Source organism: Desmodus rotundus, chromosome 3 (assembly GCF_022682495.2).
Source record: "Desmodus rotundus isolate HL8 chromosome 3, HLdesRot8A.1, whole genome shotgun sequence".
In the NCBI taxonomy this organism is placed as follows: Eukaryota; Metazoa; Chordata; class Mammalia; order Chiroptera; family Phyllostomidae; genus Desmodus; species Desmodus rotundus.
Genome location: NC_071389.1, coordinates 33,896,830 through 33,917,431, shown reverse-complemented (window position 1 = coordinate 33,917,431; position 20,602 = coordinate 33,896,830). Strand labels below are relative to the sequence as shown.

The window sequence follows — 20,602 nt, the reverse complement described above, 5'->3', positions numbered from 1 at the left end:
TGCTATGAACATTGGGGTGCATAGGTTCTTTTGAATTGGTGTTTCAGGATTCTTTAGGGTATAGTCGCAGCAGTGGGATCATTGGATCAAAAGGCAGTTCCATCTTTAGTTTTTTGAGAAAATTCTGTACTGTTTTCCACAGTGGCTGCACCAGTCTGCATTCCTACCAACAGTGTACTAGGGTTCCCTTTTTCCCACATCCTTTCCAACACTTGTGTGTTGATTTATTTATGATGGCCATTCTGATTGGTGTGAGGTGATATCTCATTGTGGTTTTAATTTGCATCTCTCTGATGGCTAGTGATGTTGAGCGTTCTTTCATGTGTCTGTGGGACCTCTGTATGTCCTCCTTGGAGAAGTGTCTTTCAAGGTCCTTTGCCCATTTTTTAATTGGATTGTTTGTCTTTCTGGTGTGGAGTCATATGAGTACTTTATATATTTTGGAGATCAAACCCTTGTCCGAGGTATCATTGGCAAATATGTTTTACCACACTGTTGGTTCCCTTTTCATTTTGCTGATGTTTTCTTTAGCGGTGCAGAAGCTTTTTAATTTGATAAAGTACAGCACCCATTTATGATAGAAACACTCAACAAAGTAGGAGCAGAGGGAACATACCTCAACATAATAAAGGCTGCATACAAGAAACCTACAGCCAACATCGTACTCAATGGGCAAAAACTAAAAGCTTTTCCCCTAAGATCAGGAACAAGACAGGCATATCATGTTTTTTTTTTGTTTTTTGTTTTTAAATTAAACTTGCAGCAACGTAAGAATAGAAAATTTGTCAACCTGACAAAACAAACTGCCAAAGAACATACAACTAATATGATACTTTATAATTAAAGACTAAAAATACTTCCCTCCTAAGATCAAGAAAAATGCAAGGCCCACTCATAACATGTCTATTCAGCATTTATAAAAGATATGCAGATAGCCAATAAGTGCATGAAAAGAGTCTCGGTGTCATTAGTTATTAATCATCAGAGAATACAAATTGAAACCACAATGAGAAACTGCTTCATACCCACTGGAATGGCTAAAATTAAAGGACAGGAAAATTCTGATTCTTGGTGGTGATATGGAGCAACGGGAACTTTGGTGGAATGCAACATGGTGCCATCACTTTGGGAAAAAGTTTGGGGACAACTGTAATTGAACAACAGTTTTAAAAAAAGGAAAAAAAAGAATGAATTCTCAATTACTGTATATTTGTTTCAATAATAATAATAATATAGAGTGATGGTATTGTACCATAATCCAGTGTCAACACATTAGTTTATTAAAGTATAATAAACATAGCAAAGAAAGTTTGGCAGTTTTTTTTAATAAAGTTATACATTTACAATCTAGCAATTCCATTCTTAGGTATTTACTCAAGAGAAATCACATATATTGCAATATTTACAAAAAGTTTTATACAATGAAGTTAATCGCAGCTTTATTTCTTTACAATAGGGAAAAACAGTAACAATCTAGTTGTTCATCAGCTGGTGAAATTGATAAATTGTGCTATATCCATACGTACTAGTTATTCTTTCTAACAAGTTACTTAAAACTTAGTGCTTTTAAGAAAATATTTGTTACCCACAGTTTATGTAGGTCAGGAATCTAGGCATGGCTTAGCTGGTCTCTAATGGGCTGCAGTTAAAATTGTCTCAAGGCTCAACTAAAGAAGGATCCACTTTGGGGATCTCTGATGTGATTGCCTAGGATCCATTACCATGTGGGCTGTTTAACTGGGAGCCTGATTTACTCACTCACTCTTGGATGCCGCCCCTAGTTCCTTGTTATGTTTGTCTCTCCATAGAGCAGTTCACAGCAAGGCAGTTGGCATCATCAGAATGAGCAAGTAAGAGAGCAGTAGAGGATATGCTAACAAGATGGAAATCACAGTCTAGTAAGATGGAAGTCAGTGTTTTGTATCCTCAGAAGTGACACCTCATCACCATTATTGTATCTCTTTGTTAAAAGTACCTTGGTACAGCCATGCTCAAGGGGGAGGGGATTGCCAAGGTCATGAATACCATGAGGTGGGGAACATTGGAAGCCATTTCAGCTGCCTACCGTGCTTTAATGGAGTACTGCTAAGCAATGAAAAGGAATTGTTTATTGGTATACAGAATGACGTGGATGACTCTTAAAACCATGCAGAGCAAAAGAACCCAGATGTAAAAGAGAACAGACAAAACAATTTGTGAGTGAGAAGGAAGATCAGAACTTGGGGTGGGGGGTAGGCTTTTTTCCAAAAGTGCATGAGCAAACTATTTGTGATACAGGAAATGTTTTTCATTTTGATTGTGGTGGTGGTTACAATGGTGTTTATATCAAAACTCATAAGCAAATTTTATTATATGTAAATCATATTCAATGGTTTTCTAAAAAGTATGCTATTAGATTCGATATACTGTTCTTTTTAAAAAAATTTTTTTCCTAGTTTTATCAAGATATTATACAGCCCTGTATAAGTTTAAGGTGTACAGTGTAATGACTTGACTTGCATGTACTGTGAAACTACCACAATCAGGTTAGTTAACATCTAATATCACATAGAGATACACATCACATAGAGACACAAAAAGGAAAAAAAAGGTTTTTTTTTTATTTCCTGTGATGAGAACTCTTAGGGTTTACTCTTAACATCTTTTAAATACACTGCATAGACACTGCATAGCAGTGTGAACTATAGTCATCATGTAATACAGTACATCCCCAGTACTTAGCTTATAGCTAGAGCTTTGTACCTTTTGACCACCTTCATCCAATTTCTTTACCCCCCACTTCCTTCTCTGGTTACCACAAATCTTATGTATTTTTTTGTGAATTTTTTTTAAGATTCCATTTTAATTGAGATAAACAGTATATCTTTCTCTGTTTACTTCTTTCATTTAGCTTAATGCCCTCAAGGCCATTCATATTGTTGCAAATGGCGGCATTTCATTCCGTTTTTAATATTCCATTGTGTGTATGTATACGCACGCACATATATTCGTACTATATGCGACTTCTTATTCATCCATTGGTAGACACTTAGGTTATTTTGGCTGTTGTAGGTGATGCTGCTGTGAGCCTGGGGGTGCTTTGACCTAGTGTTTTTGTTTCCTTCAGATAATATTCCCAGAAGTGGAATTGCTAGATCATATGGTAGTTCTATTTTTATTTTTTTGAGAATCCCCCATAGTGTTTTCCATAGTGGCTTTGCCAGTTTACAATCCCACCAACAGTGTACCAAGGATTCCCTTTTCTCCCCATCGTTCTCAGCGTTTGTTATCTCTTGTCTCATTGATGATAGCCGTTTGTATATATTTAGGGAAATGTCTGTGCAGGTCCTTTGCCCATTTTAAAATTAGATTATTTAGTGTTTTTGCTTTTGAGTTGTTGAGTTCTTTATATTTTTTGCATATTAATCCTATACCAGATAAATAACTTGCAAATTCAATGGAGTATTCTTGATGACATCAGCATATCTTCACAGTTTACCAGGTAACATATGGGGCTACCATAGTAGATGTGCTATCTTGTGTTAAGATCTCTGGAGTCAGGAAGATCTGGGTATGGATACTGGCTTTGAAACTTGCTGCATTCTAGCACTTAACTGCCCCAAATTATTTTGGATATCCTTGGAACAAGTACTACTGTCTATTAAGAACCTATACTGTCCAGGTACAGTGCTATTACCTTAATCAATATGCATTAATCCGTACAACTCACAATACCCAACAATTTTTGAGTCCCTTGTATGAACTGAACACACAGTAATACAAAATATTCCCGTGCCTTATGTCATTTAATACAGCAACCCAGTGAATTGCTGGTACTATAGTTATGTCCACTGTACAGAAGAAGAAATTGAGATCAATAGAGAAGACTTTAAAATATGAGGAATTCAGGTGGCTGTCATGATTCTGGTTTTGTTTTCTATTTCTCTCTACCTGTGGAACAAAAGACTATTTGTTTTATGTGTTACCAAAACTTACTGCAAAGAGTAACTGGGACTTTTACTTAAAATCTTTTTTTTTGTTTATCCTTTAAGAAACTTCTTTTAGGCTATGGATGCTAAAGAGTGCTCCCAGAGTCTTAGTGGGCGGTATCAGGTGAACATAGGTGTTAAGAGGAAAGCAATGGGAAGACTTGCAAGAGCATAAGCCCCATTCTAGACAAGTGCAGATCTAGAAACAGCAACCTTAGCCACAAGCAAAAAGGCAATATATTTATAGGTATTTGATATGAAATGTATGGCTCACCTTTCTACCATTTTATAAACAATACAATCCTTTGTCAGCAGTGACATTTTTGAACACTAAAGTTGATAAATTTTGTTTCTGAGATATTGAACCATACTTATTTTTATGATGTTTAATCACTAGCCCAAGTGCCCAGAGAGGAATTTCTTTAAGAACATGCAAAACTGTCTCTCAGTCCATGAAGGGTTTGATTGTGGCATTGCTTACTTAGGCACCTGCTGTGTTTCCATAGAACTTGTGTAACATAAGCTTTTTTCTCTCCTATTACTGTATTTATCATCGTGGAATTATTTTTTCTCTTTTAATATGTAACAATCAGTTTTTTTAGTATTCAATCACTTATTATAATTTAAATTGAATTATGTTTTAACCTAATATTATAGATTGGCACTAACCTAATAAAAGATGTATGAAATATTTGTACATTTTGATTCAACGGCCTGTTTAGTAAACTTAGTAACAGAAATTAGCTGGTTGATTTATAAGTAGACTTGATTCCTGAAAAATGATTTGTGGAGCACTGGGCAAATGGTGATTCCTCACTGTTTCTCATTAGCAGCATGTGTTTATTTTTGCCTTTATATCTTTCGGTCTTTTGTCTTTACAAAATAAAATATCCTTGCCTTTGGTTTATCTCTTCTTCATAATCCAGTTGTACTTCAAGCTTGGTTTAAACTTAGTTTTTCTTCAAGTTGGGTTTAAGTCTCATCTCTCTCACAGAGCCTTCTCTATTTGATCCAAAAACATGTTTCTTTTTTTTTTCTTTCTGAAATTCTGTTGCTTTTATCTTTAACAAAATTTACGTTGTGTTCTAGACTATTGGCTCTATTTTTTTCAGCTACTTTTGTTGATGTTATTTCCTTTCATCCTTTGACCCCAGACTTAGAGAAGATAGGTACAATTATTCCACATTTTATAGATGTAAAAACTAAGAACAGACAGGTTTTAGATTTCTTCAAGATGAGACTTCAATCCAAATCTTCATTCCAAAATCTGCTTTCCCTATACTATGGTGACTCAGGTTTTATACTTTCGTTGCTACTCCTGCCATATTCTGAGCACATATAGGTATTGTCAATTGATTGGTTTAAGATAGATTGTTTCTCTTCAAACCCCCAAGCACTGATATCTATTTCTTTTAAAAAAGCTATGTAATTGAGTAACTATCTAATTAATTAATTGTGGAGTCTTTTGTTTTAACTAATGTTGAAGCCTTAGTTCTTCAAAGGGGAACATGTTGTTTGATCAAGATTTGAAGTTTGGACTATTGAAATTTTTGTTACTCACTCGTCAGACAAATATCATTGACCATAGGTCTAATATGAATGCTAGTCTGGGATATGAACAAATGTTGTTTACTATTTTACTTAATTTAATTTAATTTTTTTTAATAAGAAAATAAACTTTCAATTTAATTAACCTTTGACTATAATAGAATTTTTACTTTTTCTTTTTTTTTCTTTCTCTCTTTTTTTTTTTATTGTGGTTCAAATACAGTTGTCTCCATTTTCACCCCACCATGGCCTCCCCCCCTTGAGCCTACCTAACCCCCTTTAGCTTTGTCCATGTGTCCTTTATACATGTTCCTTGATGGACCTTCCCCTATTTCCCCCATTATCTCTCTCCCCACTTCCCTCTGGTTACTGTCAGTTTGCTCTTTATTTCCATGGCTCTGGTTCTGTTTTGCTTGCTTGTTTGTTTTGTTGATTAAGTTCCACTTATAGGTGAAATCACGTGGTATTTGTCTCTCACTGCCTGGCTTATTTCACTTAGCATAATGTTCTCTAGTTCCATCCATGTTCTCGCAAAGGGTAGAAAGAAAGAAAGGAGCTCAGATTGCATTATTTTGTTAGTAATATTCGGTCTCTTCTTATTTATACAGGAGAAATTAAACAGATTCTAGAGAATGAACTCCAGATACCTGTGTCTAAAATGCTGTTGAAAGGCTGGAAGACTGGAGATGTGGAAGACAGTGTGAGTTTCTTTACTTTTATTTTTTTATTTTTCAGTTACAGTTCTCATTTGGTATTATTCTGTAGTAGTTTCAGGTACACAGCAATATTGTTATCATATACTTTACAAAGTGGTTCCCCAATATTTCAAGTACCCACCTGGCCTCATATAGTGTGAGTTTCTTAAATTGCCTAGAAATAAAATTAAGTTATGCAGTTAACTAAATGATGTATACAAATTGGTTTTTATTAATGTTGTTACATATGACAGGAGTAGATTTGGTAATAACCTAGTTTAAGAAATCAGTACACAATATTTTTCACGATAACGCATTTTTATGATAAACCAACAGTTCTAAAGGAGTTCAGGCCCTGGCTGGTGTGGCTCAGTGGATTCAGTGCTGGGCTGTGAACCAAAGGGTCTCTGGTTCAATTCCCTGTCAGGGCACATGCCTGGCTATGGGCCAGGTCCCCAGTGGAGGCTGCGTGAGAGGCAACCACACATCGATGTTTCTCTCCTTCTCTTTCTCCCTCTCTTCCCCTCTCTAAAAAAAATAAAAATAAATTAAATAATAAAATAAAATAAAGGAGTTCAGTATATAGATGAAAACACTATGTAGCACATTTTTTGTATTTCTAACTATTTTATAGGAGTTTGACACTCTTTTTTGAAAGCTTTTACCTTTTTCTCAAATCTCATAGGGTGTCAGTAGGTACTCTGCAATAATAATTTAATGAACAATTACTTGCTGGTCTGAAAGATGTCATATGTAGAGTGTACATGTGTGCCAAGTATTGATTATAGAACAAAGATAAAAAATTTAATATTGGTCATTTTAAATGGTAGGGATATTTCTTTGTTTATTTGGATAGTGGCAGAGGCATGGATTGAATATATTTTAAGAATTTTAAAAAATTTTGCACATTTAAGGTAGTAGTTGCTATTCTCAGGGATCCAGTAGCAGCCTTAAGTATAAAATATTTTGTACCCTTCTTCTTTTCCTGACAGAAAGGGAAGGAATTGAAAGAAATGAGTTAACTCTGAATTGTTAGATGTTTAAGGTGAAAACAATTATACATTTTTTCACACAAGTTACTAACTTGATATTTCAGTATCCAGGTGTAAACTTAGAATCTTCAACTTTTGGTTCATTTTTTTTTCTTTGTCAATGGCTTCTGGTAGACGTTGTGCTTATACATACTTATATGTGAGTTCACTTGATATATGGAGATTTTGAGTATTTCAAGACATTTACAGGAATTTTGGGTTGGCCAGATAGATTTCGGTACTAAGTTAGTGCTGTGCTGTATTAGGGGTCAGCAGACTTTTTCTGTGGAGTACTGTAAGATCTTTTGATAGAGACCCCATTCATATAACTGTTTTTACAGTATATTTTTATAATTGTTCCATTTTATTACTAGTTATGCTTAATTTCTTACTATGCCTAACTTACAAATTAAACCTTACCATAGGTGTATATGTGTAGGAAAAAACATAGTACACATAGGATTCTGCAGTTTTAGATATCCACTCATCTTAAAACCTGTCACCCATGGATAAGGGGGAACGCTGTATGTCATTATTTCTTATTTCCACTTTTATATCTTTATTATTACTTCCTCCCTAAAATCTTTCAACTTTGAATTTCATGTCAAGAAATATCACCAGCCCTGGATGGTGTGGCTCAGTTTGTTGGAGCGTTGTACTTAACTGTAGGGTTGTAGGTTTGACTCCCCGTCAGGGCACATACCTAGATTGTGTGTTCGATCCCCAGTCTGGGCGCATGTGATCCCCGGTATGGGCACATGTGGGAGGCAACCAATCAATTTTTGTCTCTTGTATCGATGTTTCTCTTTCTCCCTTCCTTTTTCTCTAAAAAGCAATGAAAAAGTGTCCTTGGGTGAAGATTAAAAAAATAATGTATCACCTAGCCTTGACTGGGTGGCTCAGTTGGTTGGAATGTTGTCCCGTATACCAAAAGGTTGCAGGTTTCTGGTTTATAATTGCTCTCTGTCTTAATTCTTAGAAATTTTAATATCTTTTTAAGTGATTCTTCCAAGGCCTGGGTCTCTTAGTTCTTTGAACTTTTTTTTTTTTTTTTTTACCCTGCATTAGCCATATCTTCTCATGGTTTTAATCATTTATTTATAACAATTCTCAAATTTTAATTTCAAGCTTCCATTTTCTTCTCAACATCTCCCATTTTTCTAGCTCACTTCCTTTGGTCTCCTAACTCCAACAATCCTTCAGCCCCATTTATACTTAAAATCCAGTGTTTGTACTATCTTTTCATGATTATTACCACTTTCATACCCTCTCTTCCTTCCTTACAATTGGTTAAATTCCACAGTCAGTCTTATAATCACTTTCTTGTGTATAGCCTCAACTCTTGCTTCATGGATCTTGCTTGATAAAAATCCTTACCTTGGATAAATCCAACATTTTTTCTTCTGTTCCTCATAAATAAATGTGACTGGAGACAAACAAAATCATGCTGATTGATGTATCTTTAAATTTATGACCATGATCTTCAGAGGGCCTCTTAATGTTGCTATGCAGACATAGTATATGGTTTATCCAGGTTTATATCCACGCTCTACTAAGTGGTATTTTATACTTATCCTTTCCCCAGACCTTTAAAACACCTCTCCCCTATTCTCTCTCTCAGCTGATGACTTCATTTTCTATTTTGTTTCATGGACAAAATAAAGGCAATTATAAGAGAATTTTTATGAGCTCCCACCGTGGTCTCTGTTTACTTACTCGCATCTTACACACATACTACCCTTTTCTCCTGTTACTCTAGATCATTGATTCTTTAAACTTTTCATCTCATGGCCCACATAAACTAATCACTGAAATTCTGCAGTACACCAAAAAATACGTATTTTTTGTATTTTTTGTGAAGTATAGCTGTGATTGATTTACAAATAACAATAAAAATAATAATAGTAATTACCTACCATTTTTGTTCCAAAGTGACTTTTTAAAAAATCGGGTGTCTGTACTTGTATGTAAGGATTTCTGGTACCAAGAATTAACAAATCAGATACAATCTTATTTTTGCGATGTGACCAGTAAGATGCAAGGTTGAAGACAGGGCATTCGTATCAGACAGCTATTGTTGTGTTGACTGTTGTCTTTTTTTGTTTTTAATTTGACAGTTTCATAGAAAAGAGGTCAGTGCCCATGACTAAATTACCAAGTATTGCATGTTTTAAAAATTCTCGCCGCACACTGGTTGAAAATCACTGCTCTGGATTGTCTGTTCAATCTTCTAAGACCAAACCTCCATGTTTGCTTTGGATACCATTATGTATCCCCTCTGGCCTGGTCAAGAACCTCACTCTTTCCTGTCTTTTCTGCGTCATCAGCATTTTCCTCCAGTAGGGCACTACCATGAATATTCAAACATGGTGTTATTTCTTCCATTTTTCTCTTGATCCCATCTCTGCTTTCAGAAAATCACTTCATTTCTCTAGTCCCCTTGATAACAAAACTTCCCCCAAAGAGTTGCCTGTATTTGTTGTTTCTAATTCCTTTCCTCCCCAAACTTATTCCCTGAATTCCAGGTCGATATATTCAACTGCTTACTAATCTTTTCCACTTGAATGTCTAATACACGCTTCAGATCCCCACGTCTAAAAGGGAAGTCTTTCTTCATCTACATTCTTCCCCATTTCAGCTGAGGACAACTCCTCCCTTCCAGTGGTTCATTCTGTTATCTTTCAGTTAATTATTGATTCCTGTCTGTCATAACACAAACCCAGTTTGTCCGGAAATCCTTTTGTTTCTGCCTTCAAAATATATTCAGAATTCAACTACTTTGCATTATTTCTACTGCATCACACTGGTACAAGCTATCATCAGCCTCATATAGTATATTTCGTTAGACACCTCTGTGCCTCTGCCCTCCTGTCAACACCTTTCCCATCCATTTTCAGTGCAGCTGACAGAGTGATCCTTTTTAAACACGATTCAGTCATATCAGTCCAATAGTTTCCCATCTTATTCAGAGCGAAAGTCAAAGCCCTTACATTAGCCTAAGTGGCTCAACACATTTCCTGCCCCTACCGTTACTGTTAATCTCTCTGACCTGTCTCCTACCAGTGCTCATTTGGCTTCAGTTACATTGGTCTCCTTGTTCTTTTTTTTAAATCCTCACCTGAGGATGTGTTTATTGGTTTTGAGAGAGAGAGAGAGAGAGAGAGAGAGAAACAGAGAGAAACAGAGAAACATTGATTGGTGGTCTCCTGTACACACCCCAACAGGGGATCAAACCCATAACATAGGTATGTGCCCTTACTAGGAATTGGACCCTCAATCTTTTGATGTACAGAATAAGACTCCATCCAACTGAGCTACCTGGCCAGGGTTCCTTGTTCTTTATTAGGCATTTTACCCAGATGTTGCTTGAAATATTTTTTTCTATATATTCTCATGGTTTCCTCAACACCTTAATGTCTTCACTCAAATAAGAACCACCCTGATCACCCAGTTTAAAATTGTATAACTCCCCATCCCCTTTTTCTTCATCTCTCCTTCCTACTTGGTATTTAATAGAAAAAAAAATCACTTTCTAATGCTCAGTTATATAGATTACTTATTTATTGCTACGAAAGTGTAAGCTCCCTAAAATCAGGGGTGTTAGGCTATTCTGTCCACTGCTATATTCTTAGTGTTTAGAATAGTTTGAACACAGAGTAGGTAACTCGTTATATATCTGTTGAATAGGTATGTATGTCCTAGGTTATGACATAAAGATGTAAAATGTGTTTCTTAATGTTTACTGCTATCAAAAAATGTTTGCAGTATATTAGCAAGTATTTACCATCAAGTTGGGAGTTCAAAAGATATGTAGGAGTTTGTTTGGTTTTTTTTTTAAAGATTTTATTTACTTATTTTTAGAGAGAGGGAGAGGGGAAAAGAAAGAGAAAGAGGAGAGAAACATTGATGTAAGATAGAAACATCGATTGGTTGCCTCTCTTACGTGCCCCAGCCAGGTACTGAACCCACAACCCAGCCACGTGCCCTGAATGGGATCAAACCAGCGACTTTTCACTTTGTGGGACAGTACCAAACCAACTGAGCTACACTGGTCAGGGCAGTATGTAGGAGTTTTATGGTAAAGAAGTCTAGTGAAATTTTGTGTGGTTATATGTAGCCCAAGAGTAATTTATTTACTCCAGACAGAGCACTTTATTAAAAATAAATTCTCTGAGTTAAGAGTGAAGTGACCTAGTGACTTAAATAACGCTTAGTAGAGACCTCATCCAAGTCACTTTACTTCTCAGACTGCAGCTCCTCGTGTGTATGAAGTTGAGGTGCTCTCTATGATCTTTTCTAGGTTTGATGCTCTCTGAAAACCTGCATTGCTAATTTTGGCTGGAATGAAGTGCTTATTAGTTGCAGGGATATACTTCTTCAGTGAAGATATTAATATCTTAACTGTGTTGTTATCTATTTATATCTCTTCATGAACCAAAGAATTTTTATTTTAATGTTCATATTTATGCTAATTTATATATGGGAAAAACAAGGTTATTTGGATTTAGTAGTTCTTGTGTATCACTCTATTTAGGAAATTGTCAAAAGATGAAAAGTCAAACTATAATATTGACAGTTTTTTAAGAACTACAGGAAAAAATTAGCAATGCACAATCAACAGAAAAAATGCACAGTCAGTATTTGCTTTTCGTGTTTTCTTTTTCAGACGGTCTTAAAATCGCTGCATTTGCCAAAAAACAACAGTCTTTATGTTCTTACTCCAGACTTGCCACCACCTTCATCATCTAGTCATACCGGGTAAGGTGTTGACTTTTTCTGTGAATCTGAAATGAAAAGTTTGATTGTTAACAACTTTGCTTTAAACTATATATAAATATCAGAATCAAATCAAATCAAAATCTTGTTGAAGCTTTAACTTGCTGACAGTGATGAACTATATACATTTTCAAATTATATGGTTTGGCTAGTTTATTTGATTTTAGTGGTGGTACCTTTATCCAAAGAATATCTTTAGCAAAACTCCATTATGGAAAAAATAGTCAAAACTGTAATTTCTCTGTTTGAAGGGGAAGAACTAGAGTTGGAGAGAAGAGAATAAGTAAGTGGAATTCCAGGCTGTCCCATGGCTGAAGAAGGCATACCTTTGAGGAAAATTCCTTGGGGTTTGCAGAATATAGCTTAAAAAACACTGATATAATTTTTTTTATATTGCTGATATTATTTCTTTCCAAAATTACTGTGCTGTTAAAAAAAAAAAGAAGAAGAAGTCCTAGAAGGCAGCTGAGGCTAGATGATTGGTTATTTCTTTATTTACTGATTTACCAAAAACTATGTGAAAAGATCAGATATAGAGCTAATTTTTTGAAATTCTCATAGCCCCACTCCCTTTCCCTTTGGCAAGCATCAGCTCTTCTCTATATCTGTGGATCTGTTTCTGTTTTGTTTTGTTTACTCATTTCTTTTGTTTTTATAGATTTCCACATATAAGTACTCATTCAGTACGTTCCTGATATGACTTATCTCACTTAGCATAATACTCTCTAGGTCCATCCATGTCATTGCAATTGGCAAGATGTCACTTTTTTATTGCTCAAATATATATCTACACACACACATATATGTGTGTGTAGATACATATGAATACATGTATCTGTATCACATCTTCCTTATCTATTGATCTGTTGATGGACATCTAGGTTGCTTCCATATCACAATTAGTACTAGAAATGCTGAAATGAATAGAAGGGCATGTATCTTTTCAAATTAGTACTTTTATTTTCTTCAAATAAATGCTCAGAAGTGGAATTGCTGGATCATATAACAACTGTATTTTCAATTTTTTAAAATAAATTTTAAACATGAATCTTCATACTGTTTTCTATACTTCACTAATTTACAATCCCACCCACACTGTGCAAAGCTTCCCTTCTTCCCCATCCTTGCCAGAACTTGTTATTTGTTCATTTATTGATAATAGCCATTCGACACTGTGAGGTTCTCATCGTGGTTTTAATTTGCATTTTTCTGATAATTAGTGCTGTTGAGCATCTTTCCATATGTCTATTAGCTATCTGTAGGTCCTCTCTGGACAAAAGTCTGTTCAGGTACTCTGCCCATTTTTTAAATTAAATCATTTATCTTTTTTTGGTGTTAAGTTGTATGAGTTCCTTATATATATTGAATATTAATCTTTTATCAGATATATGATTTGCAAATATTTTCTCCCATTCAGTAGGTTGGCTCTTCATTTTGTTGATAGTTTCCTTCACTATGTGAAACCTTTTTAGTTTGATGTAGTTCCATTTGTTTATTTATTTTGTTTGTTTTCTTTGCCCAAGGAGACATATCCAAAAGATGTTGCTAAGAGGGATGTCAAAGAGATTACTGTCTATGTTTTTTTTCTAAGAGTTTTATGATTTCAGGTCTTAAATCCATTTTGAGTGGGTTTTTTTTTTTTTATGGTGTAAGTGGTCCTTTTTTTTTTTTTTTGCACGTATCATTTCCAGTTTCCCTGCACCACTTATTGAAGAGACTTTCTTTACCCCATTATATATCCTTGCTACCTTTGTTGTAGACTATTTGATCATGTAAATAAGGATTTATTTCGGGGCTCTTTATTCTATTCCATTGATCTATTTATCTGTTTTTATGCCAGTTCCATACTGTTTTAATTATTGTAACTTTATAGCATAATTTTATATCAGGGAGTGCAATATCCCCTACTTTGTTCTTCATTAAAATTTCTTTGGCTATATTGGGTCTTTTGTGGTTTCATATAAATTCTAGGATTAGTTCTAATTCTGAGGACAATGCCATTGGAATTTTAACAGGGATTGCATTGGATCTGTGTATTTCTTTAGACAATAAGGGCATTTTAACAATATTAATCCTTCCACCCGGGAGCAAGGTATAATCTTTTATTGTATTTTCTTCAGTTTCTTTCTTCAATGTCTTACAGTTTTCAGAGTACAGCTCTTTTACCTCTTTCGTAAAATTTATTCCTTGGTAATGTATGCTTTGATGCAATTATAAGTGGGATAGTTTTCTTAATTTTTCTTTCTGATTATTCATTATTGCTGTATAGAAATGCAATAGATCTTTAGCCTGAAATTTTATTGATTTATTAGTTCTAATAGTTTTTGGTGAAGTCTTTAGGGTTTTCTATATATATTATCATGTCATCTATGAATAATGAGAATTTTACTTGTTTTCCAATTTGTATGCCTTCTTCTCTCTCTTTTTTAAATCTCTGATTGCTGTAGCTAGGACGAAGTGATGATAGTGGGCAATCTGGTCTTTAGAGGAAAAGCTTTCAGCTTTTCACTGTTGAACATGATATTAGCTGTGGGTTTTGCCATATAATGCGTTTATTACATTGAGGTATGTTCCTTCTGTATGCATGTCGTTGAGCATTTTATCATAAAAGGATATTGAATTTTGTCAAATGCCTTTTTTTTAAATCTATTGAGGGGATCATGTGGTTTTTATCCTTTATTTTGTTAATGTGATGCATCCCATTGACTGACTTACAGATGTTGAACTATCCTTGGGATGAATCCCACTTGGTTATGGCATATAATCCTTTTAATGTATTGTTGAATCCACTTGATAATATTTTGTTGAGAACTTTTGCATCTGTGTTCATCAGGAATATTGACCTGTAATTTTCTTTGATTATAGAATTTTTATTAAGATTTTCTCTCTATTTGGAATAGAGATGATCTCGTTCTTTTTTCAGTTTTCACAGTGAAATTCAGTACATTTTTAGAATGAGCAAATTATTTTAATGTTTAATTGTATATTTTGTTCTTATTGCTAGATGAAGCAAACTGATCTTAAGTGAATGATTATGCTAGTGTTAGAGTCATAATTTTTATGGGTATAATCTTATTCCAGAACTATGTTTAAGTTGTTTTAGGTTTTTATAATTTTTATACACATTTTCTTCTTAAGTATAACTTGGTGATTTTGTATGGTATAGAGACCTGAATCCTTAAACTTGAGTATGTCAAACTGTTACCCACCACCTACGAAATGTCTGTATTATTTATGTAGTGGAAGGAAAACACTCCTGTTTTTCTCTACTACGCTACTGACAGAACACTTCTGGCCACAAAATATGTTTTTTGTTTTTTTCCACACACTGAGCAATTCTTCAACCCCTGCTGGATGTTATACAGTTTAACTAAATTCTGATACGATCTACCTGAAGATTAGCATCAGATCCAATAAGTTCAGGGCTCAGTTGCACAAGGCTGCCCCCCACATCAGCCAGCAATTGCAAGTCTAGGTTGTCACCTGTGTTCCTGACCAACCGATGATAATTGGAGGTTTACATAAGGTCCTTTTTGGGTTTGATAATTTGCCAGAACAGCTCACCAAACTGAAATCTTCTCTGCTTAATTCTTGCTGGTTCATTAAAAAGCATATGTCAGAGGATATAAATGTATAGCCAGATGAAGAGATACATAGGATGAGAAACAGAAGGATTTGGAGCACAGATATTTCTGTCCTTGTAAAGTGTATGGTGTGCCACCCTCCTGGCACATGGTGAATTGTTGTTCCCCAACCTGCAAGCTCTCCCAGATCCTTCAGCTCGGGTTTTTTATGGAGGCTTCATTACGTAGGCATGTTTGACTAAATCATTGGCTATTGGTGATTAACTCAACTCCTCCCTCCTCTTCTCCCTTTTCTCTCCCCACAGGTAGGGAGGAGAGAGATGTGGATAGCATCTAAGCACAAAGTTGGTTCTTCTGTCAATCAACTCCCATCCTGAGGGGTTTTGTAAAAGTCACCTTATTAACAAACTCAGGTGTGGATGAAAGGGGCTTGTTAGGAATAACAAAAAACTCCTTACTCTCACCTGTATCACTCATCACTTAGAAAATTCCAAGGGTTTTAGGAGTTCTGTGTGGAGAAGAATACCAAATAGAAACTACAGAACTGAAAAAGTTAAATCTAATGTAATTGTATTTGATAGTTTGTTAATAGTTTGTTTGAGGTTAAGAATTTAAAGATTTCCTGGGTTATTCCTTATCTTTTATGTTCAGATCATATATTAGTGGGAAGTTGAATTTGCATACTATCGCAAATAGCCAAACAGTATTTTTAGTCCTGCTGTTTATAGTAATTAATGTCTGCATAAACACCAGATGAGATTAAACAAAGAGTTATAGATGTGGTTCTTTATCTAGTGAGGTAGAATATTATTTTGTAGGTTAGTGAACAGAGTGTAATCACTGTCATCCAATATGTAATCCACATAATTATAAGCAGATAGGAGCTATTATTGGTTATAATCTATTACTTTCCAGTAGCATGATTAAATGGATTTATCAAAAAGTCATCCTGGGCTAATGGAAATGTGCTTCATTGCTATGTGGCTGACCTTAGTTTGATTGCCAATTGCTCTATCTCTAGGCAAGCAGGAGTCTACAATGCTTCTGAAATGCTGTGTTTATTGGAAAATGAGTCTTCCTATAGCACTAAAGTAATCTTTTCTAGTTGGCTTTACAGATTTTCACTAAGTTATAATGATGCTATTTTCCTGTATTGGAACAGTAAGAAAAATTCAAGGAGGAACAAAAGACACGAAGACATGAAGAGTTAGCTGGGTGGTAGGAGTATGGGGCATGGAGAATTTCTTGCTAATGAAAAAGTTATATTAATAAATATTTTATTAAAGTATAATAAAAAAGCCAAGGTGTATTTATTTTAGTATTTTTATATGTCTTTCTATAAAACTAGATTATTTTTCTTTTGTGTGTGATTTCATAGGAGACAATTAAAAAAATTATGCAGAACCCTAAAGGCTAATGGTAATAATTACTTTTAACGTGATTTTCATTTTGTGTTTCATCAAATAAAAATAATTTTTTGACATCTTAACAATATAGTGGAGTCCAAAAACATCTTCCTATTGAGTTATATACATAGCTGATCATATTAATGAATATATGGTAGACAGATAAAATTGCTGTGTACTAAACTTTACAATGACTTAGTTTAATTTGTTTTTGCAGAATTTTGTTATAATTGGTGAATTCATAGAAATCATATTTGTAACTTATAACCTAATTCATAATCTAATAAGAAAAATAAAAGGTAATTTTGATTTTTAGTGTTATATTTGAGAATTGGAAAATGCGTGGAAGACTCTGAAATTGTTAGAGGGAAATAGGAAAGGTTATGTACATACTATCCCATCCTACTTTAATAGCAGATTAGAGATTTTTTAAAAAACAGATATATTTTATTTAGGTGTTTGGTTTGATGTTTAATTCGTTTTATTGTTTTATTTCTCTGAGATGAATCAGTGATGTCGGTACATGGAGGAGGGTTGGGTAATAAGCTGCCTGTTAATTGCAGTGCAGAACCAATGGCAGGGTTCTGCTGCTGCTTTCTGCCATTCCGGTTCCAGTGCAATGGCAAACATTCGGTTCTTTCTTTATAACATGTGTTTTCTCTAAACAGACTAGGCAGCATTGGTGTTATAGTGTCACTCTTAAAATTTGTTATAGCTAAGTCAGGCAAGCAATATGATTATAACCTGTTTTTCCAGATAAAAGACATCAAAATATAATGAGAAGAATTTTGGATTGAAGGATCAGCTGGGCTAGGGTCTTATGGGGTTTTTTTCTTCTTTATAAACTGGGAAGCATTGTTTTTAGTTCTCAGGGTGGTTGTAAACATTTAGAAGGCAGGAGTGGTACATTATATGCAAAAGCACAAATTACAAAGAATGATCATTAAAATGATTCATTTGTGCTAATAAATATCAATAGTAATACTTTTCATTCAAATCCTTTTTTTTAGCCTCACCCAAGGATATGTTTTGATTTTTTTTTTTTTTTTTTTTTTAAGACAGAGAGCAAAGAGGGAGAGGGGAGGAGATGGAGGGGGGAGGGAGAGAGGGAGGCAGACAGACAGACATCTATTGGTTGCCTCTTGTAGGCTCCCTGACCAGGCATTGAAGCTGCAACCTAGGCATATGCCATGACTTGGAATCGGTCCCACAACCTTTGGCTAGATGCTCCAACCAACTGAGCCACGCAGGCCAGGATTTCATTGAACTGTTACTTGATTTTTATAATAACCCTGCCAGGATTCAGGTCCATTTTGATACCTCTATTTTATAGATGAGGAAATTTGAAGTTTTTAGAAGAGATCGTTCTAGGTCAGCAGTAAATACTTCTGAGTCTGAAGTCTCCTGACTCTACGTCTACTTAAGCTTTCAAATTCTTGACAGAAATATTAATATACAGAGCTTTACTCCAAAGATGCCTACTTTTTTGCATGCTGATCTTTCGAATGAGATGTTTTTAATCTTGTAATTTGTCATTATATACTCATTTGAAAGGCATTAATATTTTAATTCTTCTTGGAATAGTCATGAATTTTAGTATGTTAATTCACCTTTAATTACAATACATTATTAATAATTTAGTAAAATGTAGATATAAAGTAACATGCTCTTAAACTGTTTACTGACAAGCCATTTTATTCTCAGGGTTTGGTGAGAACTACAGACAGATATAGACAATTCTGTCTTAAGCCATATACACTAAAATTTTTTCAAACTTCATTTTACTGCCACTAGGGGGTGCCTGGTAATTGAGTCTTATTTTGAATTTACAATTTCTTTCTGGGAAAAAAGCCAAAAGCTGCAAGATTTTGATATGAGCACCCTATAATTTAATTATATTTAGAATTATTTTAATGTAAATTATGTTTTTCAGAAAACGGAATTTCAAGATTTCTGAGAATTTAAGAGCGAATTCTTAAATCATAATCTTTATAACAGTTGAAAAGCATTTAAAATCTTTTTAATAAATCAAATTTCACTAACTAATGGAAAGACGAGGCAGTACCTCTCTGGCAAAACTTCAAATTGTAGTATAAATCATAGTAAAATTAGAATGGGGAAAAAACTTTATTGTACATGTTTCATATAATTATAGGAACAATTCAGTCCATCAAAAATTTATTGATTACTTACTTGATAAAAACAAGCTCTGTCCACAAAGAGGCTTATAACCTATTCATTAAAGGCATTAGGCTTTTTCTTTTCTTTTTAAAAATTTTTATTTATATATTTTTTACAGAGAGGGGAAGAAAGGGAGAGAAAGATGTGAGAGAGAAGCACTGATCCTCTTATATGCATCCAGCTGGGGTTGAACCCACTACCCAGGCATGTGCTCTGACTGGAAGTTGGACCAGAAACCTTTCATTTTGCAGGACAATCCCCACCTGAGCCACTCTGGTCAGGGCTAGGCTTTTTCTTCATTCATCCCTTTACAGAAATTTACTTTAACTGCCAGTCATTCTTGGTGTTCTGTCTTCCACTCGGGTCGATTCCTCAGTAAGATCCTCTTTTCTTCATCTGCTCTGAGGGTTGGTGTTCCTTACAATTCTGTTTTTAGCAATCGTTGCTACTGTGCCTTCTCCCTGACATCTAGTCTCAACCCTTCAATTTCCAAATATGTAAAGATGACTCACGAATCTCTATTTATAAACTCATGCATATGTCCTAGTTGCCAGTGGAACTTTTCACTGGTGTGTGTCCCATATGTAATTTAAAGTCATACATACTATAACTGAAACAGTCCTGAGAAATCTGTACTACTACCTGTATGTTTTTTCCTCAAATGTACAATGATGCAAAATACTGCTTTGTATTCCAAGTAGGATGATGATTATTTAAAAGGACATTGAATTTGGCATGTAAGTAATTAATAACTTTGTTGAGATCATTTTTGGCGCAAAGAGTGGATGAGAACAAGATTGTAGTAAATTTTAAGGGATGAGTGAGAAACGAGCAATTAGAGTTACTTTTATTTTCGGGAAACTTGACTGAAGGATGGAGCTGAGGGAGGAATAGGATCAAGAGTTATAAGAAGTATGAGGAAAAGAGACAGCAAGAAGGAAAAACTTTAAAAAGTAAAATGAAAAAAGGGCTGATGGCCAAAAAGGATATGGAAATGTCTTTGCTCAAGCTGCTATAAAAATATACTGTAGACTGGGTGGTTTAAAAGCAGACATTTATTTTGCATACTTCTTGGGGCTGGGAAGTCCAACATCAAGGTTCCAGCAAGGTTTGGTTTCTGGTGAGAGCTCCCTTCCTGACTCACTTTCTGATGTATACTCACATGGTAGAGAGAGACCTCCAGTCTCTCTTCTTATTGTAAAGACATCAGTGCTGTCGTGGTAGGGTCCCACCCATATGTCCTCATTTCACCTTAGTTTCCTCCTAAAAACTGTCTCCAAATACAGCCATATTGGGAGTTAGGACTTCAATTTAAGACTTCTAGGCAGCATGCAGTTCGACTCTCAGCAGGGAGGCAGAGCAGAGTCCGGGATTAAGTGTTGGAATGAAGTTAGCTGGCAGATTTAGAGACAC

At 34.8% G+C, this 20,602-nt stretch overlaps 1 protein-coding gene across 3 annotated transcripts in view; it reads left to right on the top strand.

The window, feature by feature from the left end:
- FAF1 (Fas associated factor 1) overlaps nt 1-20,602 on the top strand; it is a 423,880-nt gene that overhangs the window by 144,818 nt on the left and 258,460 nt on the right. For all 3 annotated transcript variants that reach the window (XM_024571040.4, XM_045204230.3, XM_024571039.4), the window contains 2 exons: nt 6,125-6,216; nt 11,909-12,000. In XM_024571040.4, the coding sequence (XP_024426808.1) occupies nt 6,125-6,216; nt 11,909-12,000 (184 nt within the window). The remainder of the gene's footprint in view (nt 1-6,124; nt 6,217-11,908; nt 12,001-20,602) is intronic.